We start from the raw sequence: 25,062 nt of genomic DNA on the forward strand, positions 1-25,062 counted from the left end.
ATTTACTAGTTTCTTTGAAGATAGAATCTGTATGTTTCTTTTTCTGCTTGTTTTGGAAAGAGAGAAATTCTGAGAAGAGAACGTTTCGGATTTACTCGGCCGTGTTCAAACCAGAAGTACACTTTTTGCTTATTTTTCCCAAGGGTTTGTCTTGCATAATCTTTACAAATAGGTTCTTGCAGCTGGGGGGTGGGTTGGAGGAGGGAGGTCCAGAGTGGTAATGTTACCTGTGCTTACACCTGCAAATAAAGGTGAATGTAGTGAAAGAGTAAACAAGTGTAGTGTGGCCTGAGGAGCACAAAATTCCTTACTTGTACAGAGGGAATGTGGCAGAGGGCTGGGCAAGTCGAAGGAGGTCTGTTTCTTTTTTCTGAATAAATAAATTATTGGGAGGAGTGATGATTTTCCTCCTTGGATGTTTCTTTGCAGGAACTCATGCAGCCAGAATCTGGGGCCAATGGAACAGCCATTGCTGAGTTCATCCTGCTGGGCCTGGTGGAGGCGCCAGGGCTGCAGCCAGTGGTCTTTGTGCTCTTCCTCTTTGCCTACCTGGTCACGGTCGGAGGCAACCTCAGCATCCTGGCAGCCATCTTGGTGGAGCCCAAACTCCACACCCCCATGTACTTCTTCCTGGGGAACCTATCAGTGCTGGATGTTGGGTGCATCAGCGTCACTGTTCCCTCAGTATTGAGTCGTCTCCTGTCCCACAAGCATGCAGTTCCCTATGGGGCCTGCCTTACCCAACTCTTCTTCTTCCATCTGTTCGTTGGAGTGGACTGCTTCCTGCTGACCGCCATGGCCTATGACCGATTCCTGGCCATCTGCCGGCCCCTCACCTACAGCACCCGCATGAGTCAGACAGTCCAGAGGATGTTGGTGGCTGCATCCTGGGCTTGTGCCTTCACCAATGCACTGACCCACACTGTGGCCATGTCCACGCTCAACTTCTGTGGCCCCAATGTGATCAGTCACTTCTACTGTGACCTCCCACAGCTCTTCCAACTCTCCTGCTCCAGCACCCAACTCAATGAGCTGCTGCTTTTTGCTGTGGGTTTTATAATGGCAGGCACCCCCATGGCTCTCATTGTCATCTCCTATATCCACGTGGCTGCTGCAGTCCTGCGAATTCGCTCTGCAGAGGGCAGGAAGAAAGCCTTCTCCACGTGTGGCTCCCACCTCACTGTGGTGGTCATATTCTATGGTTCAGGTATCTTTAACTATATGCGACTAGGTTCAACCAAGCTTTCAGACAAGGATAAAGCTGTTGGAATTTTCAACACTGTCATCAATCCCATGCTGAACCCCGTCATCTACAGCCTCAGAAACCCTGATGTGCAGAGCGCCCTCTGGAGGATGCTCACGGGGAGGCGGTTACTGGCTTGGGGAGGTCTCAATTGACCTTTTCTCCCTGCATCTTTCGTACTAACGGAAAAATCTTCTAGAGCCAGAAACAAGGAAAAAATGGTTCAGACTTGTTTCTGTTTCCATGGGCATAAGAAGGACTTTTTGTAGGGAATAATAGTTTTCATTTCTTAAAGCAGCCCTGTCCAGTTATAGGCAATGAGTGTATAGGATCTGCCAAACCAGCCCCTTAGACAAATTCAACTTCAGGCACTGTGTTCTCTCCTTGCTGGCTAGAGGTGAAACCTAGGAAGCTGTGAATGCTCGCGGTTCATGTCCCAGAGGGAACGACTCTTTGGTTGGTTACAGCCCGAGTTGCCAGAAGTACCCCAGAAAACTCCCCCCGAGAAGTCATATTTTTCCCTCAAGTTCAGGTATGCTTGGTCTGTTTATAAAACATAGGTCTAGAGATGAGGATTGTTTGATTTCTCCCATCAGAACTCTATAAGCAAAAATAAAACAAAAAGAAACAAAAACAAAAAAGTAGCTCTTTCTATTCCCTTTAAACAAGGACCCCATAGCATAGACAGGGGACAGAGGGGAAGCTGTATGGTTACGTATTCTCTAGTAATTCTGGAGCACCTGATGCCTGCGTGCAGCTCGCAGACTTGTTTCTAAACGCTAAAACTCCATTAATACGTGTTGTATATCTTATGATACAAAAATGAATTTTGCTCATTTTTTTTCCCCATGTGTTTCAAATTTTTTGAGAAGATAATTTATAATCTAGAAAAGATAAGAATTTATAATCTAAGCATTATTTATGTATTTCAAAAAACCCAAGACTCCTCAATATGAAAATTTCTCCAAAACTCTTACTCTTAGTCTGCAAACCTCCTTGCTGAGATAATCCATAACTATAAATGCAAGTCGTATGGTGAGGAGTCGCCCTGAATGTCCCTTCTCAGTAGGGGAGTGTGCCTCTGACCCAGAGCATTATCTCAACGTGCTGGATGTTAAACCAGCCGTGATCTCGCTGTATCTTCTTTCTAGCCTCGCATTTAGGACTCATTGCCCACCCCTGGCAACTCTCCTGTGCCACTGCTGGTTCCCAATGCCCCTCCCTAAAACTTTCCTTTGACTGGCACCTGTGACTTGGCTTCTCCATAATATTTTATGGGGGTAAGGGATTGAACAGACGCAGTAAGATAGAGAGAAACAGAACAGACACAAAAGAGGGAAGCAAAACAAGGTTGGAGGAGGAGAGTTGGTGGGAAAAGGAAGTGGAAAGATGAGGAGTAGGGAGAATGGGAGAGAATTGCAAGTGGAGGGGTTGAAAGGGAAGCATGGCCATATTAGAGAGGAGCAGATGGGGTTCACAGAATGGGGAATGTGAAAGAATGGAGGAATTGGGTAAGATGCTTTGAGACTGCTGAAAGATCAGAGGAAGAAAGTGGGGAAATAAGTGGGTCACACATGGGAGAGGTGGGCTTCCCATTCTGTGTTGTCCAGCAACAGCCAATTCCAGTAGCCCTGATGCCATCGTTGTAGTCCATCTTCTCTACTAAGAAGGAAGTCATTGATATTTTAAGTTATGCTAAATGTACAAAAAAAGTACAACAAGGACTCGTCTTCTCTTTCTCTAAACAGAAGTGCTCCTAGGATGTCAGGAAGAAGGTTTACTAGATGAGAAAACAGAGAAGAAAAGAGTGCTGGGTATTTTCTCCAGCTGCATATCTAAAATGTCATCAAACTTTGTGACAAACTGCCCAACTTACACTCCCTACCTTTTGAGTCATGCCGGCTAACAGTGTCAGTAAACATAGGAAAAAGATGTCTTTTTCTGATTCTTACTGTGTCATCAGACAAACTGCAGGGACACAAAGAGTGAGTCTCCTTCAAGGGTCAAGAAGACTGTTGGGGAAGACCTGGGATATGGTTCCCATCTCATCCCTTCTCTCATGCACGATGCGCTTGACCTTGAACAAGTTGATTAGTTCCTCTGGGTCTGTTCTTGACCGAAAGCACTAGGTTATATTAAGGTTCTTCCACTGCGAATGTTCTCTGAGTCTCTTAGTTTGAATGAATAGAAAGACTGGATCTGTTTACCCTGAGAGAGCTACCACACCTTCCACCATCACTTCTTTTGCTACACGTAACACCTGCAGCAAAACTGAGCCTGCTGTTTATCTCCAAAGATCTGGTGCCTCTGGCATTTCGTCCAGCTGGCTATTTACTTCCAGCCTCAAGGAAAGATTTCTGTCTTGGCCTTGTCACTAGGGTAGACTGGAGCAACTGGGTCCAACATCATGGAGAATGGCCAAGGACATGATTCCCTGGTCCCTGTTCACCCTCCAGGATCATACAGCTTCTTTATCAATTTGGGAGATTCCATTTCTTTTGGAATTTTTCTCCCCTTTTATATTCCAAACTGGAAATCTCCTTGCTACTTAAAAATTCAATTATACATGTAATGCATCATGTTGTAAATGTCCAAACAGTACAGAACATCACCAGCCTTCTGCACCATCCCCACATTAATCTCATCTTTAAAAGTAACTACTGTTAATAGTTTCATGTTTAGCTTTCCAGACAAATGAACATACACGAACACACACACACACACAAAAACACACACACATTCAAAACCATACTGTGTTGTAATCTTACTTTTCTCTGTCTATGTTACATAGTATATTCTTACATGTCAGTCTAAAAATCTATCTTACCCATTTTAAAGGCTGCATAATATTCCATTTATATAAAATTATAATCTATTTAACCACACCCCTATGATGTAATTTAGTTCCTGTTTTTGTAACTGCCAATAATACTGAGATTAATATTTATATATCTATCTGAATATCTGAAATTATTTCCAGTGGCTAAGTTCATGAACATGGTTTATGTGTTTGTGTATAAGAACATGTTCACTATAGGAAATAGAAATGCAAAGTTAAAGTTTAATAAGTATTCTGCCTTTGTATTTGCCAAAAAATGTACAGCATTTTACATCCAGATTGGCAGTGTATGTGAATGCTTGTCACTTCACATCTTTGACCTCATTGGATGTTTTATATATATATATATATATATATCTTTATATTTGAAAATTAGACGAAATATTGTATTATTTTTAATTTGAATTTCTTTGATTATGGGTGTGGTTGAATACATTTTTACGTACAGTCATGTGTCACTTAACGACAGGGATACATTCTGAGAAATGCATTGTTAGGTGATTGGGTTGTGGGAACATCGCTTCCACCTGTGTAAGAGTGTACTTGCACAAACCTAGGCGGTATGGTCTAGTAAACACCTGGGCTATATGAAATAGCCTGTTAATAGCCTATTGCTCTGACCACTGCCATATATGCAGGCTTTATTGACCAAAACATCATTATACTGCACATAACTGTATTTATTTGTTATTTGTATTTCTTCTTTGCAAACTTCTTTTTCTTTTGTGTGTGTGTGTGTGTGTGTGTGTGTGTGTTTCCCTTTTGGTGATAGTTTATCTTTTTGTAAATGATTGGTAGAAACACTTTCTGTTTTAAAACGGTAATTCTTTGCCATATATGTTGCTAACATATTTCCTAATTTCTCATTTGTCTTTAACTTTGTTTAGAGTAACTGCTGCCCAAATTAATTTTATATTTTATGAACTTTATCTTGTTTTATGTCATGCTTAGGAAAGAGAACTTTTTCATCTAAATGCTGTATAAATATGTGTCTGATGTTTTTCTAGTATTTTTACATTTCTTTTTAAGTCAAACATTTAATATATTTAGAGCTTATTATTGTGTATGTTCTAATTTTTTCCTAGTAGATAATTGTCTCAGCACAATAAAATATAAGTTCAATTACATATACAGTATATTGATATTATATATATAAAGAAAAACATAAATTCAGCAAAAGTAAAAATATTTTAACTGAGACAAATGCTGCCACCCATGAAGCAAGTTTGCAGTTCAAGCCTCACCAAGAGAATTACCTATCAAACATGGGAAATGACACATGGTAAATAATCTAATCGAGAATCTCCAGCAGAACAGAGTATTCGTAATATCCAGGATACAGTCCAGAATTAATATATGAAGAATCAAGAAAATGCAACACATTCTCCAGAGAAAAGAAAATCCAGCAAGTCCTACTCTGAAATGAACTAGATGTTGACACTCACAGGCAGAAATTTTAAATGGCTGTTATAATTACCCCAAATTAGGTAAAAAATTAAAACAAACATGGTTTCAAGGAATGAAAATCTCAGCAGAGAAATAGACACAATACTGTGTACACATGGATGCAGAGGGGAAGGATAGACAATGGAAAATCAGAAATGGGAGGGGGTGGATGATGAGAATAAATTACTTAATGGGTACAGTGTGCATTATTTGAGTAATGGGAAGCCTAAACGCCCTGACTTGACCACTCTGCACTCTAGGCATGTATCAGAAATGTGGGGGGATGGGGGGTGGGAGGGGGGTGGATGATGAGAAATTACTTAATGAGTACAATGTACATTATGTGAGTGATGTCCCCATCCCAAGATCTCAAACTTTAAAGTCTCCTTTACCATATAAAGTAGATTCCAGTGTTTAGGCGGGATATCTTTGGGGCCCATTCTTCTGCCTACCACAAGATGGATTAAAGACTTAAATGTAAGACCTAAAACCATGAAAATCCTAGAAGAAAACCTAGGCAATACCATCCAGGACATAGGCTTGGGCAAAGACTTCATGTCTAAAACACCAAAAGCAGTGGCAACAAAAGCCAAAATTGACAAATGGGATCTAATTAAAGAGCTTCTGCACAGCAAAAGAAACTATCATCAGAGTGAAGAGGCAACCTACAGAATGGGAGAAAAGTTTTGCAATCTGTCCATCTGACAAAGAGCTAATATCCAAAATCTACAAATAAACAAATTCACAAGAAAAAAACCAACCCCATCAAAAAGTGGGCAAAGGATATGAACAGTCACTTCTCAAAAGAAGACATATATGCAGCCAACAAACATACGAAAAAAAAAAAAAAGCTCATCATCACTGGTCATTAGAGAAATGCAAATCAAAACCACAAGGTGATACCATCTCATGCTAGTTAGAATGGTGATCATTAGAAAGCCAGGAAACAACAGATGCTGGAGAAAATGTGGAGAAACAGGAACACTTTTACACTGTTCGTGGGAGTGTAAATGAGTTCAACCATTGTGGAAGACAGTGTGGTGATTCCTCAAGGATCTAGAACTAGAAATACCATTTGACCCAGCAATCCCATTACTAGGTATATACCCAAAGGATTATAAATCATTCTACTATAAAGACACATGCACACGTATGTTTCTTGTGGCACTGTTCACAATAGCAAAGACTTGGAGCCAACCCGAATGCCCATCAGTGACAGACTGAATAAAGAAAATGTGGCACATATGCACAATGGAATATTATGCAGCCATAAAAAAGGATGAGTTCCTTTCCTTTGCAGGGACATGGATGAAGCTAGAAACCATCATTCTCAGCAACTAACACAAGGACAGAAAACCAAACACTGCATGTTCTCACTCATAAGTGGGAGTTGAACAATGAGAACACATGGACACAAGGAGGGGAAGATCACACACCAGGGCCTGTTGTGGGGTGGGGGGCTAGGGGAGGGGGAGAGAGAACATTAAGAGAAATACCTAATGTAGATGATGGGTTGATGGGTGCAGCAAACTACCATGGCACGTGTATACCTATGTAACAAACTGCACATTCTGCACATGTACCCCAGAATTTAAAGTATATTTTAAAAAAAAATCTACTTCGTAGAATTGTGAAGACTGATAGACTCCAGGCTTGTTAAGTTCTTAGAACATTACCATGTACATGACAAACACTCATAAATGGTTTCTGTTTGTCTGTTTTTGTTTTGTTGTTTTTTTTGAGATGGATTCTCACTCTATAGCCCAGGCTGCAGTGCAGTGGTGCGATCACAGCTCACTGCAGCCTCCACCTCCTGGGCTCAAGCGGTCCTTTCATTTCAGCCTCCAGAGTAGCTGAGAGAACAGGCACGCACCAATGTGCCTGACGGATTTTTGTATTGTTTGTAGAGATGGGGTTTTGCCATGTTACCCAGACTGGTTTTGAACTGGGCTCAAGCGATCCCCGCCTCACTCTCCCAGTGCTAAGATTACAAGTTTGGGTCACCACACCCAGCCACAGATACTCATACATGTTATCAATTCATATGTATATAAATTGTTGAACCTCTGTGATATTCACAGCAGTGCTCTGGAGGAAGGATATCTCATTTTACAGATGAGGAAACCGAGGCCCCAAAACTGACTTCGCAGCTTGTACAAAGTCAAACCACTAATAATCAGAAGAGCAGGTTTGTCTATTCTGCTTTTTCTACTGCACCAGCATTCCCTGGTGGGGGAAGAAAGATCCCTGTCTCTTAGGCGAGGGGATGTTGGCTGAGCGTGTGTTAGTGGGAAGGGGAGTCAGAGGAACACACGCCTACACCTTCCCACAGCCTCTGTTCATTAACCTGCGACCTTCACCAGGCCTCTCAATTACTCAGGGGCTGGCTTAGAAAATCACGTTGGTAGGCAGCCTCCCAGGGGTCCTTCTAGCATCCTAGGGCTCGTCTCCCACCACCTCCAGAATCATTATAGGATCCCCAAGACACAGTCCCAGTGGCCCCACTAACAAGGCCCCAAGAGAGAAAGCGCCACACGACTGAGGGCTCAACAGGAAACCGGCTTTGAAGCAAGCTTTCCCCTCTTACCTCCCTTCTGAGGCCTGCTTTGGGCTTGTCACAGCTCACATGCCCTGGCTGACATCTGGGAAAGAAAATTTCTCCTTAGAAAACCCATCTAGAGGCCCCAGCTGCACCTCTCCCTTCCTGGGGGACTTTGAGGACATGGACAAGTCCTGCAGGCCTCAGTGACCCACCATTAGGCAGAGCGGACATCATCCGCCCTAACATCCTGCCCACAGAGCCGGGGCTGGAGGCAAAGCCTTCCTTGTGAGAAAGTCTGAACACCAGAAGGTGTGAGGCGTCGTCGCCATGAGTATGAAGGGCCTGAGGTGTCTCCTTTTCCATGTCTGTCTCCCCAGCCTTCTCTCTCCTAGGAGGGCCCGCTTCTCAGCGCCCCGGAGGACAGCGCTGTGGTGAAGACAGCCCCGGACAGAGAGGACAGCAGCCCGAGTCCTCTCATTTCTCAGACACAGCCCCTCACTCGCTCTCCGGGAGGATAACGCTTCTTTCCTGAGGGAACCTCAGTGGCTTCTGTGCCCGTTCCAGGGTGAGTATTCGCACGAGTCGTTCCTCTGCCCCTGCAGAATGGAGAAGGGGCTTCTGTTGCCATCAGCTTCATAAACCTGGTGCGATGGGTGCCCTGAAAGGGAAAGCCATTTCAGGGAGATCTGGGACGATAGCCCGGAGGTCCTGGGGTCTTTTGTGGTTTTTTCCCTCTCTCAGATGGAGCCTGTTAGCGTGAGTGTGGGGAGATGCTCAGACCAGTTCACTGCCCACACCCGCTGCTTCAGGCAGCCGGGAACCCTCGCTCCAGCGAAGGCCTTGAGCCTTGTCATGTTGGGCGCATGAGGGATGGGCTGGAGTTCCAGAGCAGGGGCTGTCACAGCTCGTAAGGGAGCCTCGAGGGTGGTCGTGCAGGAGGGCTCCCCAGTGGGCCTCGTGGGGACCCTGTCAGACCCTGGGGGTGTCTCACGGTGACCTGAGGTCATCCCAGAATCCCCCCGGTTTTAAGCAATTGCATCTGCAGCTGTCTGAGGGTTGGCAACAGCTGTTTAGTGGTTCTTCTACCCCAACCATGACTGACTGGTCTGGAAGGTGTGGCCCCTCCTAAGGGCCGTATTGTTTTGGGAGGTTTAAGTAAAAAGAAGCAGGTGGATTGGTCCATGACCTGCTTGTCCCATTAACACAAAGGAGTCCCTGCCACAACCTTGCACCCTGCACTTAACCTGTACCTCCCCTAAAGCATACTAGGCCAGGACAAATTCCAGTGTGTCCAGAAAGTCTTCCTTGACAACTCTACCTCATACCGATGAAATTGTACACATTTTAACCATCCATTTATTTATTTATGAAATATTGGGTAACAGCCAGGCACAGTGACTTACGCCTGTAATCCCAGCACTTTGGGAGGCCGAGGCGGGCGGATCACCTGAGGTCAGGAGTTCGAGACCAGCCTGACCATCATGGAGAAACCCCGTCTCTACTAAAAATACAAAATTAGCTGTGTGTGGTGGTGCGTGCCTGTCATCCCAGCTACTCAGGAGGTTGGGGTAGGAGAATCGCTTGAACCTAGGAGGCAGAGGTTGCAGTGAGCCGAGGTCACACCATTGCACTCCAGTCTGGGCAAAAAGAGGAAAACTCTGTCTCAAAAAAAAGAAATATGAAATATTGGATAACTATGTGTAAAGTGTTATGATGATCATTGCTATTGAAAATGAATCAAACATCTATTCTGTCCTTAAGTCATTTATAGAGACAGACTCTATAAAGAAGTGACTCACCTAAAATGTAAACAGTCATAAATTCCAAGAAATGGTGTATATTGACAGTTTGGGGGGTGAGGAGAGAGAGGAGAGGGGAGGGGAGGGGAGGGGAGGAGAGTTTGTTTTTTGAGACGGAGTCTCGCTCTGCCACCCAGGCTGGAGGTGCAGTGGTGTGATCTCTGCTCACTGCAAGCTCCGCCTCCTGGGTTCACGCCATGCTCCTGCCTCAGCTTCCCCGGTAGCTGGGACTACAGGCACTCACCAGCTCCCCGGGCTAATTTTTTTTTTTTTTTTTTTTTTTTTTTTGGTAGAGATGGGGTTTCACCGTGTTAGCCAGGATAGTCTTGATCTCCTGACCTCGTGATCCGCCCGCCTCGGCCTCCTAAAGTGCTGGATTTACAGGCGTGAGCCACCGCGCCCAGCTGAGAGATTCTTTTTAGATGGGGAAGTTTCAAGGAAGAATTAATTCATCAGTCAGCATTTGAGTCAAGTTGTGAAATATCTGGGCAGGTGCCGTCGGAGGGAAACCACTGCAGGTGGGGAAAACAGCATGAGCAAGGAGCTGGAAAACCACAGGGTTGCAATCCAGTGCTTGTGTTAAAATGGACCTGACAGGAAAAAGGAAGGTAGTCAACTATCCTTTAATATAATATGAAGAGCTATCACCCTTTGATTCGTTGATTTGCAAAGCATTATCATTTACCAACTCTGTCAATGATAATCAGGCCAGAGGATGATTTCTGCCCTCCTCCGAGTCATGTGATCTTAGAACTTTAAGGACCTCTTGGAGATCACCGCATCCACGTTCTCATCCACGTGGCATCCCCTCTGCAGCCTCCCCATGGCCTGAGCGCCCACAGTGGAGACCTCATTTGGAAGGTTGGTCATTGAGAGAGCCTCACATTGGAGACATCCCCTTGCTGTAGAGGCTCCAATGAGATGCATGTTATCCACATGAAACTGCGGGTCAGTCTTTAGAGACCACCTTGACTCTTTTTTTTTTTTTTTTTTTTTGAGACAGAGTCTCAGATGGAGTTGCCCAGGCTGGAGTACAGTGGCACAATCTCAGCTCACTGCAACCTCTGCCTCCCAGATTCAAGTGATTCTCCTGCCTCAGCCTCCCAAGTAGCTGGGAATACAGGTGCCCACCACCTCACCCAGCTAATTTTTTGTATTTTTAGTAGAGACGGGGTTTCACCGTGTTAGCCAGGATGGTCTCGATCTCCTGACCTCGTGATCCACCCACTTCAGCCTCCCAAAGTGCTGGGATTACAGGCGTGAGCCTCCGCGCCTGACTGAGGTTACCTTGACTCTAAGCCTAAGTGGAGGAGTCTTTGTGGAAGTGGCTGTGTGACCTGAAAGGGCTGGTGGCCTTCATGTCCTGTAAGGAGAAAAACAATGAAGAGGGAAGCAGGAAGCCATCGTCATGCCTTCCAGGCTGCAGATCTGGCAGAGTTCTCTGTCCTGGCTGGGAATTAGAACCACCTGGGAGGCGCTGAGGCCCACCCATACCCAGGTACCACCAATTAAACCAATTAAATCAAAATTATTGGTGAAAGGCCTGAGCATCATTATGTTCTTCTTAAAGCATTCCAGGTGATTCCAATAAGCATGGGGACTGAGTATCTAATTTAAAAGAGTCAGGAATTAAGGCTGGAAATACCACCAAACCTTTGCAAAATATCTTACATTTTTGTAACTTTTCTGTGTGTCATCTTTTAAAGTATTTCCTCCTCTCCCTTCAGGGTTATCAGTAAAAGTAAAATGAGAGAAAACAAAACAAAACTCTTAATTTGAGGGAGTGGCAAGAAAGAGCTAGTCGTTGGAAGTATCCACTCAGTTAAATGCTAAGACAGCAGTGATCAGGTGGGTGCTTAAAAAAATCCTGATGCTGCTGGGCACGGTGGCTGACGCCTGTAATCCCAGCACTTTGGGAGGCTGAGATGGCTGGATCACAAGGTCAAGAGATTGAGACCATCCTGGCCAGCATGGTGAAACCCCGTCTCTACTAAAAATACAAAAAAATTAGCTAGGCGTGGTGGTGCTTGCCTATAGTCCCAGCTACTGAGGAGGCTGAGGCAGGAGAATCTCTTGAACCCAGGAGGCAGAGGTTGCAGTGAGCCGAGATTGTGCCACTGCACTCCAGCCTGGCGACAGAGCGAGACTCCATCTCAAAAAAAAAAAAAAAAAAAAAATTCCTGATGCCTGGGTATTATCTTGAGATTCTGATTTAACTGGCCTGTGGGTAAATTCTGGATAACAGGAGTTTTTAGAGCTCCCACGTAAATCTAATGTGCAGCCAAGGTTGAGACTGGCTGTGAGACACTTGTTTCATAATTGTGAGTACATTTTCCCTTGACGTCCCTAGTCAATGCTTACCAGCGGCTGGGGAACTGCTGATGATGCCGGCTTCTTGCTTTTAAAGTCTCACCTAAACACTGCACAGTCAGCCTGCCCGGATGGCTTCTCATGCAGTCCTGCCTCCTCTGCTTTTCAGATCTTGGTTGAGACCAGTTAAGACCATGCCACCAACCCGTGCACTCAGTTCCCACTTTTATGAACAAAGGATTTAAAAATCGTTTTGGTGACCATATCCCCAGGCAGTCATATCAGTCATACTGCTGCTACAGTGTATTTGATTTCTGCAACCTCCCTAATCATTCACTGCCCCAGCTCAGGCAATCATCACTGTTCCCTTCCAGCTGCTTCCTGTCCTCTGATTCCGGACTATTCTATGCAAGGGAGTAACATTGCTTTTAAAGAACCTCTGGCCTGGCTTATTCCATGTGCAATAGAGACAGATGTTTTTGATCTGGAGTTGGATATAAAATCTGAAAGACGACTTCAACCTGGTTTTCCAAGTACATGCCTTCCTTATTTCAGGACATAGCATTAGAGCCGTTGGTCAATCTACCGTGCATAAGTCAAGGACAAGTGGAAGAACAGTGGCTGTGCAATGCAGAATCTAATTGCGCCTGGCAGCAGCCAACCCACAGGCTGTGATCACAACTTTGGTTTTAGGGAGGAGCAGCAGAGGATACACACAGAAAACATTATTTCACAGTACATCCTTAGTCAAAGTCCAGGGGCTTAAGTAACAATAAGTGTAATAATGTATTGAACAAGGAATGTTGAATTGATACTTCAGAGTGCGGTCCCTCACCTTGGAGAAATGCACTCGACTGGTCTTTCTGACATCCACAATCATGGATACCTTCTCGCTGATTCTTGCCACAGCTTTGCTTGGACTTTATTATGTCTAGAAGCCTTTAAACCTACGTGTTTCTGTTTCGTTTTGTTTTTTTGAGACGGAGCCTCGCTCTGTCACCCAGGCTGGAGTCCAATGGTGCAATCTCGGCTCACTGCAGCCTCTACCTCCCGAGTTCAAGCTATTCTCCTGCCCCAGCCTCCTGAGTAGCTGGAATTACAGGCACGCGCCACCACACCCAGCTAATTTTTGAAGTAGAGACGTGGTTTCACCATGTTGGACAGGCTGGTCTCGAACTCCTGATCTCAGATGATACACCCGCCTTGGCCTCCCAAACTGCTGGGATTACAGGCGTGAGCCACCGCCCCCAGCCTAGGTTATGTTTTAAATGCATTCTAGTTTCTCTGGATTTCTATTTTGAAACCTGCTTATTAGTTTGGGACAATCCCTCAGAGAGCAATAGGAAAATTTCATCTAAATCTAACTGTATTCATAGAGGAAGCCTTGTGTGTTTTTTAAAACAAAGTTTTTGTTTATATTTAAGGTATAGAACATGATCTTATGAGAATGGTTACTGTAGTGAAACAAATTAACATATTCATCATCTCACAGTTACCCATTTCCCCCCGTGGTGAGGACAGCTGTAATCTACTCAGCAACAATCCTGAATGCAATATACTTTATTAACTATAGTTCTCATGTTGTTCCAAGTATTCTGAGTGTTTCAGATAGCAGAGGATGAGAGGGACAAGGTGGTGGTGGCACTGGGCATCTCAACCAAGAGCAAAGTGAAGGCATTGAGGTGATGGAGGAGGTCAACGAGTGAGGGATGGCCTGGGGACTCGCCATGGGGCTTTGAACATAAATGGTTTAAAATGTTAATGTGAACTGAGTGAACTGATACCTCCCCTGCTGGGACACGTCCTTATAGGAACTCATGGAGCCAGAAGCTGGGACCAACAGGACCGCTGTTGCTGAGTTCATTCTGCTGGGCCTGGTGCAAACAGAAGAGATGCAGTCTGTGGTCTTTGTGCTCTTCCTCTTTGCCTATCTGGTCACAGCTGGGGGCAACCTCAGCATCCTGGCAGCTGTCTTGGTGGAGCCCAAACTCCACACCCCCATGTACTTCTTCCTGGGGAACCTATCAGTGTTGGATGTCGGATGTATCACTGTCACTGTGCCTGCAATGTTGGGTCGTCTCTTGTCCCACAAGTGCACAATTTCCTATGATGCCTGCCTCTCCCAGCTCTTCTTCTTCCACCTTCTGGCTGGGATGGACTGCTTCCTGCTGACCGCCATGGCCTATGACCGATTCCTGGCCATCTGCCGGCCCCTCACCTACAGCACCCGCATGAGTCAGACAGTCCAGAGGATGTTGGTGGCTGCGTCCTGGGCTTGTGCTTTCACCAACGCACTGACCCACACTGTGGCCATATCCACACTCAACTTCTGTGGCCCTAACGAGGTCAATCACTTCTACTGTGACCTCCCACAGCTTTTCCGGCTCTCCTGCTCCAGCACCCAATTCAATGAGCTGCTGCTCTTTGCTGTGGGTTTCATCATGGCAGGTGCACCTTTGGTTCTCATCATCACCTCCTACAGCCACGTGGCAGCTGCAGTTCTACGAATCCGTTCCGTGGAGGGCCGGAAGAAGGCCTTCTCCACCTGTGGCGCCCACCTCACTGTGGTTTGTCTTTTCTATGGAACAGGTATCTTCAACTACATGAGACTGGGTTCAGAGGAGGCTTCGGACAAGGATAAAGGGGTTGGAGTTTTCAACACTGTTATCAACCCTATGCTGAACCCTCTTATCTACAGCCTCAGAAACCCTGATGTTCAGGGTGCTCTGTGGCGAATATTTTTGGGGAGGAGATCACTGACCTGAGAGGTGATGGGGTCCTTCCTTTCCTGCCTTTTCTGGACTGAGAAAAATTTCCCATGAAGACAGTAACCAGGAAAAATTCAGCCAGAACTATTTTTCCTGTCTCCTGATGCTTGAAGATGGGTGTTACGTATTTGTCCTACTAGGAAACGTTACATAATTTATTCATTCAACAAATACTTATTAGATTACCTCTGTGATCTGGACAGTCCTCCAAGGCATTGGTGAACAAAATGGACGGAAGTCTCTGCACTCACGCAGCTCACATGCTATAAAAGTAGACAAAATAAGTAAGCATCATACATACCGCATGATGATAATCTCTGTAGAGATGAACAAAGATGTTAATATGAAGTCAGCTTCTACCGGGCAAGCCCTGTGGGCAAGTTTTACCCTGTTTTTGGCTGTGCCTACTTTCTGGGTAGAGTTAAAGCCTTGTAGTTCTGTGCGCCTGGAAAGTAACAAACGTCCTACAAAGAATGTCCAGTCGGTCAGTCACACAGCCTAAGTGACCAAGAGTATTTCTGCAATATTTCCTTCTGGTTAGGACGTGAGATTCCCTGCAGTTCAGAATAGGGGAGGTTTTTTTGTTTGTTTCTTTGTTTTGTTTTGTTTTATTGTTGTTTTGTTAAAAACTTGTTAAAAACTTCTTTAGAAAACCAAAACCATGGGCCTAGTGCGATGGATTATTTCACCTTCATTTTCGTCTCTCCGCTGCCACATAAGAATCCTGCTGGATGTTGACTGGGCGCGGTGGCTCATGCCTGTAATCCCAGCACTTCGGGAGGCTGAGGCGGGCGAATCACGAGGTCAGGAGATCGAGACCACCCTGGCTAACATGGTGAAACCCCGTCTCTATTAAAAATACAAAAATAAAATTAGACGGGCGTGGTGGCCGGCACCTGTAGTCCCAGCTACTCAGGAGGCTGAGGCAGGAGAATGGCGTGAACTCAGGAGGCAGAGCTTGCAGTGAACTGAGATCGTACCACTGCACTCCAGCCTGGGTGACAGAGCGAGACTCCATCTCAAAAAAAAAAAAAAAAAAAAAAAAAAAAAGAATCCTGCTGGATGTTTAGGGAACAGGAAAGGTCTAGAGAGGAAAAGAACCCCCTAAATTAAAACTACATTCATACATACATGATGTATCTTAAGGTCATAAAAGGAATGTTTCCTCTCCATTCCCTATGATGCCTTTTTCTCTCATTTAATGTCACCTTCCTCACACATACGATAAAGTTTTTGAAAGAGTAAATGTTTATATTACAATCAGGTCCTTAGATTTTTCAATGTAGAATATCCAATATAAACTTCTCCTCCAAAGTCTTACTTAGCTCTCTCAAAGCTCCTTGCTCAGAAAATACATACCCATAAATGTAGTTCCTAGAAAGGAGGGATGCCTGCATACCTGTCTTCCTTCCTTCCCAGTGTAAATGTATGTATTTTAAAAATTATTCAGAATGTTACACCTAATAGTGGAAACATTCAGATGATATTATTTTGTCAAGTAGGAAATAAAAATCCAAATGTTCCTTCACTGCATCAAAAATCACACTGTTAACGCCTCTTAAAATTGTGTTTTTAACTCTAGCGATTTCCCGTGTATGTGATATGCCCATTTCACTTCAGTAGAGCCATATTGTTCTGTGGTCTGCTTGTTCTTCCTACATATTATGCAATACAATCTTTTACATAATGAAGACTAACATCCTGCTGTATCTGTTTTAATGGTGGCACAGTATACCATTAAACATATAAGCCACAATTTATTTCATCAAACCTCTATCTATATAATTTGGGTTATTTTCAATTGTTTTGCAACAACAGGGTTGTGATGAATATTCTTACGGTGCTGTCTTTCCAAATCTCTGGAAGTGTTTCCCTGCGATTAATTCTTATGAATAACTTTATCAGATTAAAGGATGTGCAAATACACATTTTGAGATATGCATGCACACGTCTCTTAATTTTTGCAACTTTTGCACCAGCTTACAAATTCACTGGATTTTGATAGTGTCTGTTTACCCACATCCCTACCATCAAGGGCTATGATAAATAGCATCTTCAATTTTTACAGTCTGAAAGTTGTACAATTATAGTATTTTCATTGAATTTTTTCTAGGTTTATTGAAGTATGATTAAGAAATAAAAAAATTGTACCTATGCTATAAGGCATGGTTTAATAAATGTATATATTGTGAAATGATTACCACAGTCGAGCTGATTTACATGTTCATCACCTCACAGTTATGGTTTCGTGTGTATGTGTGGGGAGAACATTTAAAAATCTATTCTTAGCAGATTTCAAGGACATCATACGTTGTTATTAACTGTAGTTGTCATGCTGTACAGTAGAACTCCAGAGCTTATTCCTTCTACCTAACTGAAACTTTGTGCCCTTTGACCAGCGTCCAAGATTATCCTTATTTGTTTTCCTCTGTGGGTAAAATTGGTTTTTCATCCCCTGCCTTCTTTCAAGTTTTTCTTTCTTTTCTTTCATTTTCTGAAGTTTAAATATGATATTTCTACATGTAGATTATTGATATTTATCCTATTTTGTTGTTCTCTGAGTTTCCTAGATCTGTGATTTGGTGTCTGTTATTAATGTTGGAAAATTCTCAGACGTTATCACTTCAAATATTTATTCTGTCCCTCTTTCTCTCCTCCTTCCGGTGCTACCATTATGTATAAGTTACATCTTTCATAATTGTCCCACAGGTTTTGGATATTCTCTTTTAGTTTTTTCATTTTTTTTTTTTTTTTCTATTTGCTTTGCTTTTCAGTTTGAGAAGTTTCTATTGACATATCTTCAAGCTCTATTGACATATCTTCAAGTTCACAGATTTTTTTTTTTTCCTCAGGCACCTCTGGTCTACTGATGAGGCCATTGTCTGAGTCTACTTGGGCTGCTATAACAGAATACATAGACTGGGTGGCTTATAAACAAGAGAAATTTATTTCTCACAGTTCTGGAGGCTGGAAAGTCCAATATCAAGGTGCTGCCAATAGACCTGGTATCTAATGAGAGCCACTTCCTGAGTCATAGGTGGCTGCTTTCTCATTGCATCTGTACATAGTGCAACGGACAAAGGAGCTCTCTGGGGCTCATTTTGTAAAGCACTAATCCCTTCCATGAGGGCTCTGCTCTCATGACCTGATTGTTTCCCCAAGGCCTCACCCCCAAAATACCATCACATTAGAGATTAGATTTCAACACACGAATTTTGACTAGGGCACAAACATTCACTCTGCACACATCAAAGGCATTCTTCATTTTTGTTATGGTGTTTTGGATTTCTAGTATTTCCTTTTGATTCTTAAGGTTTCCATCTTTCTGCTTACGTTAACCATCTTACATATTGTGCACTTTTTTCCATTAGATCCCTTTGCATATTAATCACAGTTATTTTAAATTCCCAATCCGATAATTCCAAAATCTCTGTCATATCTGGTTCTGGTTCTTGTACTTGTTTTGTCTCTTCAGACTGTGCATTTTGCCTTTTAACACGCCTTGTAATTTTTGTTGAATGCTGGACATCATGAATGGGTAAAGGGGACTGTGACAAATAGGCCTTTAGTGGGAAGTGTTGTGTTTATATGGCCAGAAGTTAGGCTGTGTTTACTGTTTGCTGTAGCCATAGATATCAGTGAGTAAAATTTTCTCTGGTGTCCTTGTTTTTATCTCCCTATTGTCTTTGGGTTTCTCTAGATATTCCTTTTTAAATCGGGTTGGAGCCTTGCAGTTCTTTCCACTGTAATCCTGTTATTACATAGGAGCCCTGCTGATGTGGTGGTGAGATGGAGGGGCAAGGAAAGCATTCTGTAATCCTGTGATTAGGTCTTGGTCTCACTCAGGTCTCACGATGAGTCGGTGCCCCTGCACTGTTACTTTCACAAGTGCTACTCAGCTTCCTCCTCTCCCCTAAATAAGACAGGACGTTTAGAGTTGGGTATTTCCCTTCCTCCATGTTGAAGGTTAGAGGGAGCTGGATATTTTTCTTCCCCCACATTGTCAATTAGGCTCTGGTAAAACCTGTCATGGGGGCCAGGTGTGGTGGCTCACACCCATAATCCCAGCACTTTGGGAGGCCGAGGCAGGTGGATCACCAGAGGTCAGGAGTTCAAGACCAGCCTGGCCAGCATGATGAAACTCCATCTCTATTGTACTAATAATACAAAAAATTAGCCGGGTATGGTGGTGCATGCCTGTCATCCCAGCTACTCCAGACACTGAGGCAGGAGAATCACTTGAACCCGGGAGGTGGAGGTTGCAGTGAGCCAAGATTGCGCCATTGCACTCCATCCTGGGTGACAAGAGCAAAACTATTTCCAAAAACAAAACAAAAACCTACAGTGGGTTAGGCTCTGGTAAAATCATCTCCCTTGAGAGCCAGCCATTATTAAGGAAATATACTCTCAGCATATTTCAGAATTCCTGTTTGGGGGTCTGACAGGGGTTGCTTTTCTCCTCCCCCTGTCAGAAGCATAAAAGGATTCTTCTACAATCTTCACAGTAAGAATCTGGTGGTGTTCCTGGAGGTAAAAGTCAGGAAACTGTGAGGGTCCTCTTGAGACTCCCCACACCTCAACCCAGAGTTTCTAATTCCCAAGCGAGTTCACACCAGTTCTCCAGCTTGTCAATCGCAGTCCCGGTGTGTGTACCTGTACTGGCCCCAGCAGTGGGCTTCTGCTCCTGGGCTTCTATTCTAGTTAAGCCGTGATCCACCTCTCTCCCATTTTCGGAGCAGCAGTCTGCCCTGTGACTTTAGTTCTCTGAGGAATCTAAGAAGAGTTGTTGCTTTCGAATTTGTTCCACTCTTTCTTGTGGGAATGGGACTGATGATTTCTAAGCTTTTTACATGTTGGAGTGTAAACTGGGACTCTACGTTTTATTTTGTTGATAACTACTGGTGGTGAACATTTATGGTCTGTCTGACTTCTGTTTCTCCCTTTCTAACAGCTGCCAATTTCCGTTTGGCATCCAGGTGGCTCCAGGGGGTGCGGTTCCAGCCAAGGCTCCAGAGTAGGGGTGTCAGAATATCTACTGGCCTGGCCACAGTGTGATGGTTCTGGTGGGCATGTGACCTAAGTTACCTTAACAAGATCTTGACACTCGCATTTCTCAACTCAGTTTCCATGAGATAATTAAGCCCTACACAAATGACTTGACTATTTTCTAAGCCAAGGATATACATAGCTGGCAACATTCTAGATGCATAGGACAGAAGTTAGTACATGACAGCGTGTATGTTTTAGGACGTTCAGTTAATTCCCTCAGGGAACTGTGGTTCAAAAGGACCACTCTAGACTGTTGCTCCTCATCAAGCAAAGAAATGACCTTGCTACCAAAGGTCTGACAGACGAAAAAGAGCTACCAAGTCTGACTGGGCCAAAACCCAGAAGAGAAAGGAATCCCCAGAACAGACTGCTAATGATTGAACTGCTTCCCCTCAAAAGGCATTTGCTGACTCCAGCACAGGGACTGAGATAGCAGAGAGTGTAGCTGAGAGGCTAAGAAGTGAGCAGAGTTTTCTCGGCTTATGGGGCTGGAGAGAGAAAACTTGCAGGTAAGGTCCTGCCAAAGGGAAAAGTACAATAAACACTCTCAGCTTTGAACTGGGACTTTGAGCGTGCTGTACATTCTAGGAGTAAGGCATCATCGGAAATAGGCCAAGCCTCGCAAAGAATGAAACTCGGCTTTAAGCAACTAACTCCATCATGGGTTGGATAAAAGAGATTTACTCCTGTCCTTTCTGCCTGCCAGACTCAAAAACAAGTCATTTCTGGAAGAAGAAGCTATCATCCACAGCAGTGCTATCCAATAGAAATTTCACATGAACCACATATGTGATTTAAATTTTTCAAGAGCCACTTCAATAAAAGTAAAAAGAAGCAGATGAAATTAGTTTTAATGATGTGTTTTATTTAATTCAATAATCTAAAATATTACCACTTCATGTTAATATTTAAAATTTTTCATCTGTCATAGTTGTAGTGAAAAAAGAAAAATATTTAAAAAATAAAAAATTGTGAGAGATTTTACATTTTTATATTTCTTTTCTTTTTTTTTTTTTTTTTTTTTTTTTTTTGAGATGGAGTCTCACTCTGTCGCCCAGGCTGGAGTGCAGTGGCCAGATCTCAGCTCACTGCAAGCTCCGCCTCCTGGGTTCACGCCATTCTCCTGCCTCAGCCTCCCGAGTAGCTGGGATTACAGGCGCCCGCCACCTCACCCGGCTAATTTTTTTTTTTGTATTTTTAGTAGAGACGGGGTTTCACTGTGTTAACCAGGATGGTCTCGATCTCCTGACCTCGTGATCTGCCCGTCTCGGCCTCCCAAAGTTACATTTTTATATTTCATAGTCTCTGAACTCTGGTATGTGTATTTTAAACTTACAGCACATCTCAATTAGGATGCCAAATTTGCCTCAGAGATACTGGGTCTGGATTCTCTCATGAGGCTGCCTTAAGAGTATCGGCCAATGGTGCAGCTGTCTGAAGGCTTGACCAGGGAAGGATAAGCTTCCCTGCTCATTCACATGGTCACTGGTAAGTTGCAACATTTTGCTGGTTGTTGGACTGGAGACCTCAGTGCCTCGCTGGCTGTTGGCTGGAGGCCGCCTTCAGTTCCTTGCTGCTAAGGCCTCTCAAAACTCGTCTGTTTCCTTCCACAGAGCAATCAAGAGAAGACAGCCAGAAAGAGAGGAGATTGAAATCACAGTCTTTTATAACTTAATCTCAGATGTCATCAGTTTTACTGTGTTCTATTTGTTAGAAGCAAGTCCCTAGATTTCAGCTACACTCAAGACAGGGGACTATACACAGACATGAATACCAGGAGGCAGCAATCACTGGGAGACATTTTAGAGGCTGCCTGCCCCACAATCCAAATGTCCATCTGTAGGTGAATGGACACTGATATGGTTTGGCTCTGTGTCCCTACCCAAATCTCATGCTGAATTGTACTCCCCAGTGTTGGAGTGAAGGAAGAAAATGACAAACACAGAATTCAGGGTCATGGTTACTTCTGAAGGAGAGACATACCTAGAGATTCCATGGTACTGGAAACTGAACAATTCACAACCAAAAAAAAAGAAAAAATGCATGAGAGTGATTAACGGAAGAATGCAAATTGTTAACAAATACCCGGAAAAAGATCAACCTTATTACATCAGAGCTATTCAAATGAAAACAATAATAAGAGACAATTGTTCCCATAGGATAAAGAAGAATGTATTAAAACAATGCAATATAGTGTTAGGGAAATGAAGTTAGTGAAAGCAGTAAGAGTGGAGCTGCTTCTCCTGAAGTTGAGAATCTGGGCGGCAAAACCAGAGGCAGGTATTAAATTATTAAATGCTCACATCTGTAATCCCAGTGTGTCCAGAGTTGGTTCCTTCCAGTGGGTTTGTGGTCTCACTGACTTCAAGAATGGAGCTGCAGACCTTCACAGTGAGTGTTACAGCTCTTAAAGATGGCACGGACCCAAAGAGTGAGCGGCAGCAAGATTTACTGTGAAGAGTGAAAGGACAAAGCTTCCACAGCATGCAAGGAGACCTGAGCAGGTTGCTGCTGCTGACTGGGGAAGTGGCCAGCTTTTATTCCCTTATTTGTGCCCGCCCATGTTTCATTTCTATCCTATCAGAATGCCCTTTTTTCAATCCTCCCTGTGATTGGCTACTTTTAGGATCCTGCTGATTGGTGCATTTTACAGAGCACTGATTGGCGCATTTTACAGAGTGCTACTTGGTGCATTTTAAAATCCCTTTGCTAGCTACAAATCACTGATTGGTGCATTTTACAATCCCCTTGCTAGCTACAGAGTGCTGATTGGTGCATTTTACAATCCTATTGCTAGACAGAAAAGTTCTCTGAGTCCCCACTGGACCCAGGAAATCCAGCCGACTTCACCTCTCACCAGCACTTTGGGAAGCTGAGGCAGGTGGATCACCTGAGGTCACAAGTTCGAGACCGGCCTGGCCAACATGGAGAAACCCTGTCTCTACTAAAAGTACAAAAATTATGACTGGGCCCGGTGGCTTACGTCTGCAATCCCAGTACTCTCGGAGGCCAAGGTGGGCGGATCACGAGGTTAGGAGATCGAGACTGTCCTGGTCAACATGGTGAAACCCCGTCTCTACTAAAATACAAAAAATATTAGCTGGGCGTGGTGGCGGATGCCTGTAGTCCCAGCTACTCGGGAGGCTGAGGCAGGAGAATTGCTTGAGCCCAGGAGGAGGAGGCTGTAGTGAGCTGAGATCGTGCCACTGCACTCCAGCCTGGGCAACAGAGGCAGATTCTGTCTCAAAAAAAAAAAAAAGGAAAGAAAGAAAAAAAGAAAGAAAAAAGCTTCAGTCCCAGCATTTAGTTTCTCTTGTGGTTTCAAGCTTGGTTCATCCGAGCACGCTCAGGTCACATGACCTAAGGACCCATGGCCACTGAAAAACAACTCACAACCTTGTTACATAGAAGTTGAAACAGATGGGTCTGGTGCAGCTGCAGTTGGGTTCGACAGAGGTGTCTTTGCTTCACCACAAAGCCATAAACTCATTGTGAGCTGGACCTACGTTCTGATCACTCCTGTCTCCCCGATAGGCCTTGCTCACAGTGGAGGAAGTTTTCCGTCTCCACTTCAATGCCCAAAATTACCCCTCATGTCAACTTCCAGAAGGCTTTTCCTTGGAGAAGTCTTCCCAGAGCCCCATGCATGTCCTTGTTCCTCAGGCTGTAGATGAAGGGGTTCATCATGGGTGTCACCACCGCATACATCACTGTGGCTACTGAGTCCTTCATGGAGTAGGTTTGGAGGGGCTGCAGGTATACCATACCCAGAGTCCCATAGAAAAGGGAGACCACAGCCAAATGGGAGGCACAGGTGGAGAAGGCTTTGTACTTCCCAGTGGCTGAGGGTATTCGGAGGATGGCTCTGACAATGCGGGCGTAGGACGTGATCATGAAACCTAAGGGGATGAGGAAGATGAAGCAGCCCGTGGCAACCAATACTGTGTGGTTGATGTGGATGTTGGAACATGCCAGCCGCAGCAGGACGTACATCTCACAGAAGAGGTAGTGGATCTTTCGGGACCCACAGAAGGTCACCCTGGTCATGAGGAGGGTATGGATGAGGCCATAGAGGACAGAGAACACCCAACACAAGGAGAGGAGCAAGATACAGAGTCCAGGGCTCATGGCTGTGACATAGTGGAGAGGGTGGCAGATGGCCACATAGCGGTCATACGCCATCACGGCCAGAATGAGGTTGTCCAGGGCCACCAAGGAGACTAGGAAGTAGAGCTGCGTCAGACACCCTGCATAGGCGATGGCTTTGTTCTGGGACTGGAGGTTCACCAGCATCTTGGGGATTGTGTTGGTGACAAAGAAGAGGTCAGTGAAGGAGAGGTTGACCAGGAAGAAGTACATGGGGGTGTGCAGGCGAGAATCAGAGCTGATGGCCAGGATGATGAGCGCATTTCCCACCACCGTGACCAGGTACATGGACAGGAACATCCAAAACAGGATCCGCTGCTGCTCAGGACTCTCTGACATCCCCAGGAGAAGGAACTCTGAACCTTTGCTCTGGTTGCCTCCATCCATTTCCCCAACTCTCTGCAACATTAACACCAACAGATGTTTACAAGTTGCCCTCAATTGTAGAATGACATGAAGGTAAGCAAAATCGACTATTTTCTTAGCATTAAAAATATCTTAGACTAAATTTTATAACCTGTTTAGATAGGCAACAAAGTCATAACAGGCACAAAAACAGAATGTGGAAAATCTCTGTGCAACTTAATTATTCCAGCAACTTCTAATCTGGCATACTCAATATTACAGGAATAATATCTATGACTTATTTTAAATCCTATCATCTTACTATACTCTTGAAATGTTTAAAGATGAGTATGTTATGTTATGACATTGTATAGGTTTTAAGTGATTTTAAAACAGATGTATACATTATAAGTGATAGATATTGTACAACTAGACAAAGGGGAACATATTGGAAAGGAGAGGGAAAAGTTATTATTTGCTTACATGGTAGTCTATCTGGGAACCCTCAATCAATGAAATGTCACTAGAAATAAAAAGAGATATCAGTAAAGTTACCAAACACAAAATGAATAGAC

The 25,062-nt window shown here is 44.1% G+C and overlaps 3 protein-coding genes across 3 annotated transcripts; 2 read left to right on the forward strand and 1 right to left on the reverse strand.

Annotated features, from left to right (window-relative positions):
- The first annotated feature begins 402 nt into the window (after window positions 1-402).
- LOC126939954 (olfactory receptor 3A1) lies at window positions 403-2,002 on the forward strand. Its single transcript, XM_050765846.1, has one exon. It carries the CDS (start codon window positions 436-438, stop codon window positions 1,396-1,398), a length of 963 nt encoding a protein of 320 aa, XP_050621803.1. The 5' UTR covers window positions 403-435; the 3' UTR covers window positions 1,399-2,002.
- Window positions 2,003-13,948: 11,946 nt separating this feature from the next.
- On the forward strand, window positions 13,949-15,028 carry LOC126939955 (olfactory receptor 3A2). Its single transcript, XM_050765847.1, has one exon. It carries the CDS (start codon window positions 13,997-13,999, stop codon window positions 14,942-14,944), a length of 948 nt encoding a protein of 315 aa, XP_050621804.1. The 5' UTR covers window positions 13,949-13,996; the 3' UTR covers window positions 14,945-15,028.
- Window positions 15,029-23,587: 8,559 nt separating this feature from the next.
- Window positions 23,588-24,544, reverse strand: LOC126939962 (olfactory receptor 1D2). Its single transcript, XM_050765854.1, has one exon. It carries the CDS (start codon window positions 24,527-24,529, stop codon window positions 23,588-23,590), a length of 942 nt encoding a protein of 313 aa, XP_050621811.1. The 5' UTR covers window positions 24,530-24,544.
- Window positions 24,545-25,062: the final 518 nt, after the last annotated feature.

The sequence above is a fragment of the Macaca thibetana genome, chromosome 16 (genome assembly GCF_024542745.1).
Source record: "Macaca thibetana thibetana isolate TM-01 chromosome 16, ASM2454274v1, whole genome shotgun sequence".
Classification (NCBI taxonomy): Eukaryota; Metazoa; Chordata; class Mammalia; order Primates; family Cercopithecidae; genus Macaca; species Macaca thibetana.

What these genes read in the sequence shown, in the direction of transcription:
- LOC126939955 (XM_050765847.1), top strand. Translation starts at nt 13,997, where the DNA reads ATGGAGCCAGAAGCTGGGACCAACAGGACCGCTGTTGCTGAGTTCATT.
- LOC126939962 (XM_050765854.1), bottom strand. Translation starts at nt 24,529, where the DNA reads ATGGATGGAGGCAACCAGAGCAAAGGTTCAGAGTTCCTTCTCCTGGGG.
- LOC126939954 (XM_050765846.1), top strand. Translation starts at nt 436, where the DNA reads ATGCAGCCAGAATCTGGGGCCAATGGAACAGCCATTGCTGAGTTCATC.